Source organism: Echiichthys vipera, assembly GCF_963691815.1.
Source record: "Echiichthys vipera genome assembly, chromosome: X".
Lineage (NCBI taxonomy): Eukaryota > Metazoa > Chordata > Actinopteri > Perciformes > Trachinidae > Echiichthys > Echiichthys vipera.
In genome coordinates, this window is record NC_139825.1 from 22,160,451 (window position 1) to 22,173,011 (window position 12,561).

At 41.1% G+C, this 12,561-nt stretch overlaps 1 protein-coding gene across 1 annotated transcript in view; it reads left to right on the forward strand.

The window, feature by feature from the left end:
* The window catches only part of syn2b (synapsin IIb), a 90,719-nt gene that overhangs the window by 45,076 nt on the left and 33,082 nt on the right, over nt 1-12,561 (forward strand). The window contains exons 2-5 of the mRNA XM_083938919.1: nt 991-1,048; nt 2,675-2,766; nt 11,545-11,701; nt 11,901-11,990. Of these exons, the coding sequence (XP_083795045.1) occupies nt 991-1,048; nt 2,675-2,766; nt 11,545-11,701; nt 11,901-11,990 (397 nt within the window). The remainder of the gene's footprint in view (nt 1-990; nt 1,049-2,674; nt 2,767-11,544; nt 11,702-11,900; nt 11,991-12,561) is intronic.

Below are 12,561 nucleotides of genomic sequence, written 5' to 3' on the forward strand. Positions count from 1 at the left end.
TTGAATCGATATATTGATCCAGATTGATGTATGGTTGCTCCTCTAATAAGCTACAATACTGTTTGAAGGGGATAAATGATTTTAATGGAGGATTTAGGGGAGGGGAGGGGCTTCAGGGACCTGTTGAAGAAGACATTACATTAACTATTCAACACTGTATCCCGTGCATGAACAAAAACATGACGACAAGGAAAGGAGGAGTACGGACGCTGAAAATATATCCCTGTTGCTTTTATTCTCTGCCAGGACTTTAAAAAACACATATTCTCTTTCTGGTTCATGCTCTTGGTTATTGATTTCTTAAACCTCAGTGTTTGAGAAGGTGATGGACGCGGTGTAAACCATGTGCTATCTATTTACAATGTTGTTTAAAATGAGATGTCCTAAGCATTTTTTAGTTTATTGGTTGGCAGCCTACGCCTCTCTGCTTCACTTATTCCCTGTTTCGGTCTGTCTATTTCCGCTCTCCATCTGCCTGTGTGTGTGTGTGTGTGTGTGTGTGTGTGTGTGTGTGTGTGTGTGTGTGTGTGTGTGTGTGTGTGTGTGTGTGTGTGTGTGTGTGTGTGTGTGTGTGTGTGTGTGTGTGTGTGTGTGTGTGTGTGTGTGTGTGTGTGTGTGTGTGTGTGATTACTTGGAATCAATTTCTACATCTACATTCATAATTCAAACAACAAGACGGTATTTAATATTGCAGCAGATCTAATTCTAATCTAGATTTAATGTTACCAGCTATTGAGCTGATAGTAATTGTATTTTTGGTTAGGTCACATTAATCTGATCTGCTGCATCATTTTTAAGTAGTTAAAAAAGCTCATTGTAATAAAAATAATACATTTCTACAGAGCTGAGAAAGTGTGGACATTAAAAGTGGACAAGCAGGCATCCATTTTCTCTCTCATTTGTTCCACAGGGGGTGTGATGTCCAGTAGAGGGCAGCACAGACAACTGAGAGTGCACAAACTAAATCTTTTCTCTTCTCTCCTCTTTCAGGGCCAAAGTGTTTCGTGGAAAGAAGGTCCTTGGAGACTACGACATCAAAGTGGAGCAGGTATATAGATTTTATAGACCTGTGATGCTGCAGAAATGTTTATTACATGTTGACGGGGGTCAGAACACAGATGAAATGAATATAGTGCCTTAACAATCAAAACAAAAGACTCTTTTGGACACTTGTCCATTGCTTTATATAGCAGGTTATAAGTCCTGAGAAAGAACGCAGAAGTAAAAGAAGGAAAAGATGTCACTTCAAAAAGAGCGTATAGCATGTGACCTTGCTGTGTGGTCGTTGCAGAGTGAGGAGGTTTAGCAGAGTGTCTCTGCCTGTGTGTGTAGCAAGTTCTCCAGGGCCAAAGTTGGTTCTGTCAGTAAGCTGGTCCTTCCACCACTCTGATCCTGAAACATCTTTACAACGGTGGGATGGATCGTCAGTCAATTTTGTACAGATAATCATGGTCCCCAGAGGATTAATCCCACAGACTTGGTTGAACGCCTCAGTTTTTATATTTAACTTTTAACTCCTTTAATGACATGTCTCCACATCTAAAAGATCGGAGAAGAACTTGGTACAGACATTTCCAAAGGATGAATAATGACTTTAGTGAACCCCTGACCTTTCCTCTAGCGCCAATATGAGATGTACATGGTTGTGATTGAAATATCTTGACGTACTGGATGAGTTTTTATGAAATTTTCTGAAATATTCTAGGTTTCTAGTGGACGAGCTGTAATTGAATCAAAATTTGAATGACTTTCTCCTAGAGTCATCAACATTTGTTCAATACTTACAAACAAATTGTCATGTTTTGTTCCTCATAATTAATAACCAAAATAACTAAATAAATTAATGAATTCATTCATGGCCAAAAAAAATGCAAACCTAATGACATTCCCATCAGGTTCAGCTTTACTTTATGTTTAGAAAATACTTTATTTCCCTTGTTTTAACCTTTTGACATCGCCTTGAAATTTGTCAAGTAGTATTTCCCCACTTTTTTTCTATTGCCATATTGTGCAATAGGCTTATTAGCAAATGGCACATGCTAGCAGGCTAAGCTAAGATGGTGAACCTAGTAAATATTACCTGCTAATCATCAACCTGCTAGCATCGTCACTGTGAGCATATTAGCATGCTAATGCTAGCACTTAGCTCAAAGTACCTAGGAGCCACAACCATGACTTTAGTCTTGTTGTAATTCAAGCCTGTCTATGAATAAATATATAGTATAGCAACTTCAAAATCACCAGTAGGCCTACTTTATATAAAAAAGGACATTAGAATCTTGATATTATGTCATAGTTGTTGTTTATACTTAAGTTATTTTATATTATATCTTAACAGTATGTGACATTTTGGTTTCACCACAGAAACAAAAATATCCCAGTATTCATTTACAGATTTGCTCTCAGTTCAGTTCATTAATACAAGTGATAAAAAAGATGTGTCCAGTATGAAAATAACTTTTATTGCACAGTAACCTTAACTATTGAGAATATAGTCATCTGATATCCAGCTTCTTGGATATGAGATTCTACAGTTCTTTATATTTAGCATTTACAAAATGGATACATACGAATATGCAACATTTACCATTTATGTGTATCTCATCACTTCTGTATCAACACTTGATGTGTGCAGCTGATCAGCTGTTTTTTGTTTTTTTCTCCATCCCCGTAGGCTGAGTTTTCAGAGGTCAACCTCGTCTCACATTCAAATGGAACCTGTAACGTGGACATGCAAGTCATCAGGAGTGGGACCAAAGTGGTCAGGTCAGCACTGCATGGGCACACAAACACGCACACCCACACACACACAATCACACATATACACACACACACACACACACACACACACACACACACACACACACACACACACACAGAGTCAAAACCTTCTTCCGAAACCCCAAATCCGAATCCAAAGTATGAACTTAGGCCGGAGAATCAGCGCGGCCGGTATTGCAGTCGCTATGAACCCAACGAAAAGAGAGATCAGATTAGTGTAACCTTACCAAAAATACAATTACTATCAGCTCAATAGCTGGTAACATTAAATCCAGATGCATCGCATCCCATGATGCATCTTAAGATGTTTTTTGTATTTGCATTACCTCAAAATGCCTCTTGAGGAACAAATGAAGTATTTCAGATCGATTAATTAAAAACAAATTGTGAGGCCATTTCTTTTTCACAACTGTAAGGAGTCATAACTTACATTCATATTAAAAGCCCAGTGTAGTGCTCCTGATGCGTAAAAAATTATTGTAATGTACTCTCAGAATGCATCAAAGACATGCAAACCTGGAATAAACCTGCCGGGGTTTTTAAGGTCCTTTTGACCCCACAAAGAAGTAAGAGGCACACAACAGCTTTCAAAGCCTTTCTTTGATTATGTATTCATTAATTATTTTACTCTAAGAGAATTAAAACAACCTACAACTCCCAAAAACAACCAAGCAATACAAAGCTGACTCTAACCTTTAATTTAACCCTAAATTCAAAACCTACCCCTAAAATAACGTCACAAAAACAGAACAAACAGAACCACAGCAAAGCTGCATCATGCTGTCTCTTGTTTATGTATCTTGTTTACAGCAAGTTGAAAAAGGGCAGAGGCGTATGACCACAGCCTTTACCCACAGACTAGCACAGTACAAACATGTGAACGTACTGTAACCCAGACAATCACAACCACACCACAAACCACACTGACACAGACACCAGTGTCCCAGCCGAACACTGCCAGTGATTAAGCAAGACTAACTCCCATTGCTTACCAACCAAGAAAACCAACAGGAAATGAAGATAGCAGCCTCTCATCTCCACACTGTAATTATGCTTTACAAGGGGTTGGTCTGCACATGCTCACACACAAACAGTGGCCATTGCCTGAAATTGTGTGGATTCAGGTAAACTTTGATTCACGGCGGTAAACAGAATGATTCACATTCACCTGTCCTGACAGTATCACGTCAGAAGCATTTTTCTTTCACAGAAAGCGTCATGCAAGCTCCCCGTAGACATTTATAGCTGTGATTTACCCTCAATCTCACCCAAACATGGACACAACATAATTGTCAGTCTCTCTTGTTGTCTGCTTGTGTGAGTTCACTGAAGGCTTTTTAGAGTTGGACGTCGTTAACTATTTGTCTCTTTGATGACACTGCGCCCATCGATTTCAATTCAAAGCAGTGATTTTGGTAACTGCTGTGTGTGTTGCTAAGTAACCCGCATCTTGAAGACGATGTAATGTTTGCCAGACTCTCTCTGTCACTATGCGATATTCGGCTCCAATTACCTCTATTCTTCTTGTATGGCTTCAGGTCTTTCATTTCTACTACACATGTACTCCACACCAATGAAAGTCTGGCACCGAAATGTCACTAATAAATGTATCTTTGCAAGTTAGACAGTGTGTGGGAGATTGTGTGCAGACTGACTGAAATGGAAAGAATCAAATATTGAGTAAAACATCAAGAAGACGATTTAATCTATAATTATGCCCCTACGATTAATGAGAAACATTTACAGTGTAAAACATGAAATGTTAGTATAAAAGTAAGAGCCTGAACATTCAAAAGATTTGATGTTAAAGGAGAGGAGATGGTTGTGAATTGTCACAAGGATTCTAGTGTGTTAACTATCATACTTCAGTACACAGCAACACACAATTTAGAGCAATTTAAATAATACATCTGGTGTTAATTTAAAATATTCCTTTAGTTTTAGTTTGTACTTATTTTATTTCAATATGCTGCTAAACTGCACAGTGCGTATTGTTGTAAATTGTATATACCTACGCATAGTTGATGCGCTAAGATCCCAGAATGTCCATAGCCGGCGAGCCCAGCACATACGTGAGCATCAGGTAAACCGGTAGTCTCATATTGTTGATGCAGCTAGTATTTACTGTTTACTATCACCAAGTTGTTAACACAGTTTTCTGACCCAGGATGAAAGTTATTCCGAAATCAGTTAGCCTTCCCATCAAACTTATAAAAACACAGACAGACAGGTAAATGCGATGTGAAAACACATACGCCGCCATCTTGGATTTTGTAACATACACCTATGGTTGTCTTCTTGTTTCCAGGTAGAAACCTCTATTTATTCTAATACGCTGTATTTCTTTTTTGCATAATTTCTAAAGTTTGCCTAAAATTTGCTTGACAATTAAATGGAAATACAAATGGAGATTTACAACATAGAGGGATTGTCTGTGTTGACTTTGACAATACTTCAGTAAAATCAATTCTGTAGTTATCCCCTGACTAAATTTTCTTTTCAACTTCGGTTTGTGACCAAATACCTGCAAAACTGATGACTTCAGCCTCAGTTTTGTTTGGTATTTAGTGCTGATTAGAAAACGCTAACACTCTAAACTAAGATGGTGAACACTGTATACACCTTCAGCGCTTAGCTTAGCACCATACTATGCTAAGCCTTGTTTCATATTTGATTCGGAGCTATCGGTTGAAGATAAGGTTGGGTCGCAGGGGCAGCAGCTCCAGCAGGGGACCCCAAACTTCCCTTTCCCGGGCCACATTAACCAGCTCTAACTGGGGGATCCCGAGGCGTTCCCAGGCCAGTGTGGAGATATAATCTCTCCACCTAGTCCTGGGTCTTCCCCAAGGCCTCCTCCCAGCTGGACGTGCCTAGAACACCTCCCTAGGGAGGCGCCCAGGGGGCATCCTTACTAGATGCCCGAACCACCTCAACTCGCTCCTTTCAACTCAAAGGAGCAGCGGCTCTACTCCGAGTTCCTCACGGATGGCTGAACTTCTTACCCTATCTCTAAGGGAGACTCCAGCCACCCTCCTGAGAAAACCCATTTTGGCGGCTTGTACCCGCAACCTTGTTCTTTCAGTCATGACCCAGCTTTCATGACCAATGGTGAGGGTAGGAACGAAGATTGACCAGTAGATCGAGAGCTCTGCCTTCCGGCTCAGCTCTCTTTTCTTCACAACAGTGCAGTAGAGCGACTGCAACACCGCCCCCACTGCTCCGATTCTCCGGCCAAACTCACGCTCCATCGTCCCCTCACTCATGAACATGATCTCGAGGTACTTGAACTCCTTCACTTGGGGTAAGGACTCATTCCCTACCTGGAGAAAGCAATCCACCGGTTTCCTGCTGAGAGCCATGGCCTCAGATTTAGAGGTGCTGATCCTCATCCCAGCCATTTCACACTTGGCATCAAACCGATCCAGTGAGTGCTGAAGGTCACTGACCAACAATGCCATCAGGACCACGTCATCTGCAAAAAAAGTAGAGATGAGATCCTCAGCTCACCGAACTGCAACCCCTCCCCACCACGACTACGCCTCAATATCCTGCCATGAAAATCACAGGATTGGTGACAAACCCCCACCAGGAATGAATCCGGCTCTTGCTTTGGGTGTACAGAGATTGGATTGCCCACAGAAGTGACCCCCTCAACCCATATTCCTGCAGCACCTCCCACAGTATCTCCCGGGGACCCGGTCATATGCCTTTTCCAGTTACACAAAGCACATGTATACTGGATGGGCATACTCCCAGGCCCCCTCCAGGAGTGAAGAGCTGGTCTGTTGTTCCACGTCCAGGACGGAATCCGCATTGTTCCTCTTCCATCTGAGGTTCGACTATTGGACGAACCCTCCTTTCCAGCACCTTAGAGTAGACTTTACCAGGGAGGCTAAGTAGTGTGATACCCCTGTAATTGGCACACACCCTCTGGTCCCCCTTTTTAAATAGGGGAACCACCACACCGGTCTGCCACTCCCTTTGCACTGTCCCAGACTTCAACGCAATGTTGAAGAGACGTGTCAACCAAGACAGCACTTCCAAACCCAAAGCTTTCAGCATTTCTGGACGAATCTCATCAACCCCTGGGGCTTTGCCACTGTGGAGTTGTTTGACTACCTCAGTGACTTCCGCCAGAGATATTGACAATGATTCCCCATCAGCCTCCAGCTCTGCCTCTACAAAAGAGGGCGTGTTAGTCGGATTAAGGAGTTCCTTAAAGTGCTCCTTCCACCGCCCAATTACCTCAGCTGAGGTCACCAGCGTCCCGTTCTTACTGTAAACAGCTTGGACGGTTCCCCGTTTCCCCCTTCTGAGGTGTCGAATGGTTTCCCAGAAGCACCTTGGTGCCGCCTGAAAGTCCTTCTCAAAGTCGCTTTCACTTTCATTAAGTTAGGAAAGTGAAAGCTAGTTCGGATGACCCCAGCCTTGTTTGCAACACTGATTCAGGGTATTAAATAAAAAGTCATAACCATGTTGATCTTAACAGCCTATTAAGAGATTGATGAAGAGATTGCAGTCATGTTAATTGCTGTGTCCTCTCCACCAGAGTCTTTTTTAGCTTCTTACAGCGTCTCATTGGTATTCTCAGTGCACGAAGAGCTGGTGGTGGTCACACTGTGCCAGAGTTTTCTCTCTTTCTGTCTCTGTTTTCTCACTACAATTCCTTTACTCCGTATTTTTCCTCTTTTTGCCCGCCCTCTCTCTCGTCTTCCTTCCCTCACATTCCCTCTCTCACACACACATTCAGAGACAAAAGGAAAAATAGCATGAGTCATGCCCTATCACCATCAACCTTTCACTGAGCTGAATTGCACTTCATATTGCCCTAAACCTGATGGTCACTTATTGCATCTGTGAGCTCTAGAACTGTGGTTTTTAGTGTTTTGCTGTGAAGACATATTTTTAAATAAACCATCAAATAATCCTAACAGTCATAAACAATGGCAATAGATCATAAAACCCCAAACTTGAAACTCTTTATTGTCTGTAATTTAGAATTTGTTTTCTGTTCAAACATCCCCCATTTGGTCTCAAGTGTTGAATGCCAGATTCCCTTTGCACTGCACTGTTAACTCCACTTGGCCTGACGGAGTAACTCGACTTCAGGTACAGTAGGTGGCGCTCCACCAACATACAGCTGTACTGAATACGGCTTTTTTTCCGGTTCACCTTTGTCAAAATCACAAACTGACAACTTTTGGAGAGAATTATGCCCGAAACGGGGTCTTCTTGATAGTGATGTTACTTGCAGTTGCGAAGTCCTCCCTTGGTTTAAAGGTAACGCTCTATTTTTATTGTCTATTGTTGTTGCTTTTTTCACGTTGTTTTCGGCGCTGTTGCTTCCTAGTTATTCTGTTTCTGGATCAAAAGCCACCGCCGCGGAGGGGGGAGGGGGGAGGGGGGAGTTCTAACCCACGGAGCATGCGCAGACAAGAAGCCTGATAATTCGCGCATGAATAATCGAGGAACTGAAGGAGTTCTCTAGGTCTGTTAACCGGGGTATGAGAACTCAGATTCTACCCAGATTATGGTGTTTACATGGTGTTTAAGAAACCTGGGTATGCCCTTAACCCGATTATAATCTGTTTTTTCCAATGGAATCCATTATACCAACCATGCATGGCTATTTTCATAGTGGTCCCTTGAGCACTCACATCAAGATATCGGAATGAAAATAGCTTTTATAGGTACCCACAAGTCTCCCCTTTACAGACATGCCCACTTTATGATAATCCCAAACTACTCATTTCTCATGTAGTACAAATTTGTTATTTTCCCCTTTTCAAAAATGGTGCATACTCGAGTCCCTAAACCATCTTGAATTGCATGAATTGAGTCTTGCTGGAAAGCTGGGACTCTTGTGGATTCAATGAGCCTAAGTATATCATGTGTGATGATGTTAGTCCCCATAGTAGCATTTTCATTGCAGTGAGACCATTTTTCCAAACTAGAGCTCACTGTATAAAATGACCTGTTGTGACCTCCAGGATCATCACTCTCATGAAACTTTACAAACACAAACTAGAGACCTATAGCATTCAGAGGATGCATTGCTGCTGCCTTAGGTATATTGATAATAAAAAGGTTACTGAGCAGAGTCCAGAACAGAAATGTTCTCCAAATGTCAAAAGTTTTTGATTAATGTGGTATTTCAGAGAGATTTTTTACTATTTCTATCCATTCTCAAGAGCACAAAATCTGTGTAACAAATGGTATGAACCCATAAATTGCAGCAACAACTTATTAGATGTAACTGAGCATCATAATGTTATAAGTCCTTATGCACTCTAACAAAACACAATGGGCCTCATTTATCAACCTTCAAAACGGGCGAAGATCTGAGCGCAGAATTGGTCGTACTACAGGACACACGTGTGATTTATGAAACATTCCTATCTGACCAATCTCAGCGTACGAATGAGCGGGCCTTGATAAATGCGGCGGCTGAATTCGATCGTCATTAACATGTTACGCCCTTAAATATTTTTGGTTTGGAGGCCTCGCCCACTGAGGTCAAACATGGAGAGGAGGAACGCTGGGAAGAAAAGACACTTTTCCAACACAGAGATCGGCATCCTGACATCCGAGATGGAGCAAAATAATGATGTGCTATTTGTCAGTCTTAAGAGTGGAATAAAAGGGGCCCATAAAAACGCTGTATGGAAAAGAATAACGGAGGCAGTCAACCCGAAGCAGCGCTCCACTGTGACCCGTGTGCGTGTGTGCACACAACTGAACCTGCGCTCCTGCTCTGTAGCGGGGTTTGCCAGTGGGGTTATTAGGTATTCCGTTACAGGATAACGTTTGTCACCTAGAAGAACCATACCAAGATGTTAATCATCTGATACCTTGTTTGATTTAATTCAATTTATCGAGGGTAGCCACTCACCGAAGAGATGACTTTGGCTCTGCAGTGCGCCTTCCTTTTCATTCATTCATCTTCAACCGCTTGTCCCTGTCGGGGTCGCGGGGGGCTGGAGCCGAGCTGTTTTGATATTTAAAAGAATTGCGTGTCCCCCCCCTGGTCACCTGGCCACCACGTTAAAAAGTGATAGCTTGGCATCAGAAATCACCTGTACATTTATCGAGTGGTAGTTTTGGTGATTGATGAATGCGTAATCATTCATGGATGGTGCCTTCAGACGTACATGAGTACAATAAATCGCTCCAACCACAATTTTTTTTTAAATTCGTTTTAAGAATCCGTTTTGATCTGTTCTTAATATGTGACTGCTTATGCAGGTTAAATATTAAATATTTTCTAGCAGATTTTGCTGTGCTGCACCGCAAATACACAGGCTGAAATTTGCGTACACGATCTCAGACCAGACGTGAGATTTGATCGTAGCTCCCGCTCACGTCTAAATTGATAAATGCCGAAGTTTGCCAGGAAATGGTCGTATGCACGTTTTTCTGCGTACGTTCGTTTGATAAATGAGGGCCAGTGTTCCTATCAGATTCATGACTAGAACAACTTGACTCACGTTCAGATGGTGTGCACCACTTTTACCTACCCCTGAACATCCCATCCCCCACCGTCAGCCCCTCTATAAAAAGAGGTGTTCTGCCAAGAGGAAATACAGCAATTTGAGCGGTGTCTGTTTACTAGAGGTTTTGTGTTGAGTTATCCCCAAAGCAATTTCAGTCAAAAGCAACTGGACTTGGTTATTTGTCTAGGAAGACGTTTCACCTCTCATCCAAAAGGCTTCATCAGTTCATGTACGCATCTGACCAGGCTGGGACTGGTCCTAGCCTGGTCAGATGCGTACATGAAATGACCGTCTTCCTAGACAAATAACCAAGTCCAGTTGCTTTTGACTGAAATTGCTTTGGGGATAACGATGACCTGGACAAATGAGAACATTCACAGGCTTTGTGTTGAGTTAATTATCACTACAGCTGCTCCCATTTACCTGTTTACGGTCCTACTAAGTAATGCATTAAAACATGAAGGATCATCAATCATTTTCTTCAAGATTCACTGCTGTGTTTTGTTATAGTACCCCAGATCCCCTGGGTTCTGTCCACTCTCACTGTTTGAAATTCAAAAGTGAATTAAATTTGTAGATATCCGGCATCATCCAACTAAAGCAAAAACATTCTGGAACAAAACTTCATGTGACAAAAGGAGGTGAAAAAGGCTGTTTGCACCTATAAACATCACTTTGTCAAATTTCCTTCAATTACCCACTTCAAGCTTCATTTACCATCAAATATTTTCATGTGTTTAGTGTGCCAGGAAAATTGGAGCCTCTTTTCTTTGATTTAGCAATCTAAAAACAGAGCTTAGCAGGAATCCTTCACATATGATGATCTATCATTAGACAAGAGATATGGACTCAATTGTATTTCTTTTTTACTCTAATTTTAGTCATTTATGTGGTCAGACAGACTTTTTCCCTCATTGCCACAGCATCCTCACTGGAAAAGAAAAATATACCTTTCACTTGTGGCTGTGTGCTTTCCTCTGTACCATAACCTTTATTTAAAGCCATTCCTTCTCTTTCTTCCATTCAAAAATGCAGGTCAGTGGCATCTGCAAATGTCTGTTTTTAACAAATAACCAGGCTTAGACCTTTTTGTCTGACAATGAGAAGTTACACAGGTTGGATTCATATACAGTCACAAATTATTTGTAACAACAGATGCTTTGTAGGGGAATCCTCATGTAAGTGAGGTGCAGTAAAAGTAGAAATATACATTTATTCCTATTTCTACCTTCTTTATTTCTTCATTATTACCTCTGCTGCTCTCACACAGGTCTTTCAGGCCTGACTTCGTTTTGGTGCGTCAGCACGCCTTCAGCATGGCCCAGAACGAGGATTTTAGGAACTTGATCATCGGTCTGCAGTATGCAGGCGTCCCCTCAGTCAACTCTCTGGACTCCATCTACAACCTCTGCGACAAACCTTGGGCTGTAAGAAATTTTAGCAAAACTAATTTACACATGTTTTTTGTCATTTTTGTCACATTTTGTGCAGCATAAAAAATACTATGAATAACGTCACTGTTTTGTACTGTATTACTGTTATAAAACAAGCTACACTGAGTCAACTGCCTTTTCACATTGCAGTCAACTCTCTGTTTTTCTCACTTTCCATTGTCCTTTTCATCAGTTTTCCCAGCTGATCAATAATCAGAAGAAGCTGGGTTTGGATAAGATCCCTCTCATTGATCAGACTTTCTATCCAAACTACAAAGACATGGTAAGAGTTTTTATATCATATATTGTCAGTTACTCTTCAGCAAACTAACACCTCCAAAACTCCAGCTTCTCAACAAATAACAAACTGTCTCCATTAATGATCTCAAGATTTCAATATTTATATTACTGCGTATTCAGTAGTTTAACTCTTTGTCTCAGGGAATGGGAAAGACATTCTTTAAAAGCAGCAGATGATGTTAATTACTGTTGGTTTCAGGATATAACTGGGAAAATAAAAAATCGTGTTTACCACAAAGCTGAGAATATGCATGATAGAAGCATAAGTCGTGTCTTTCTGAGAATACTTTAAACTTGCTGTTCAGCCACTGCGAAGCCTCAGTTCCCCAAATTCGATTAATTGTGATTACCATGATTTAATGTTTTAATGTCTTAAATGTACTGAGATAAGTATTATTATTCACTACAGACGTGTTTCCAAAAGATTATGAAATAAGACAAATATACAATATAGTGTGTTGCTGTATGAGAAAGTTGAACTGGCTTATTTTCTTTATGAATTTTACTTCCTATATTTACTAGAGAATTTATAGGGTATATTGGGTAAAGTATAA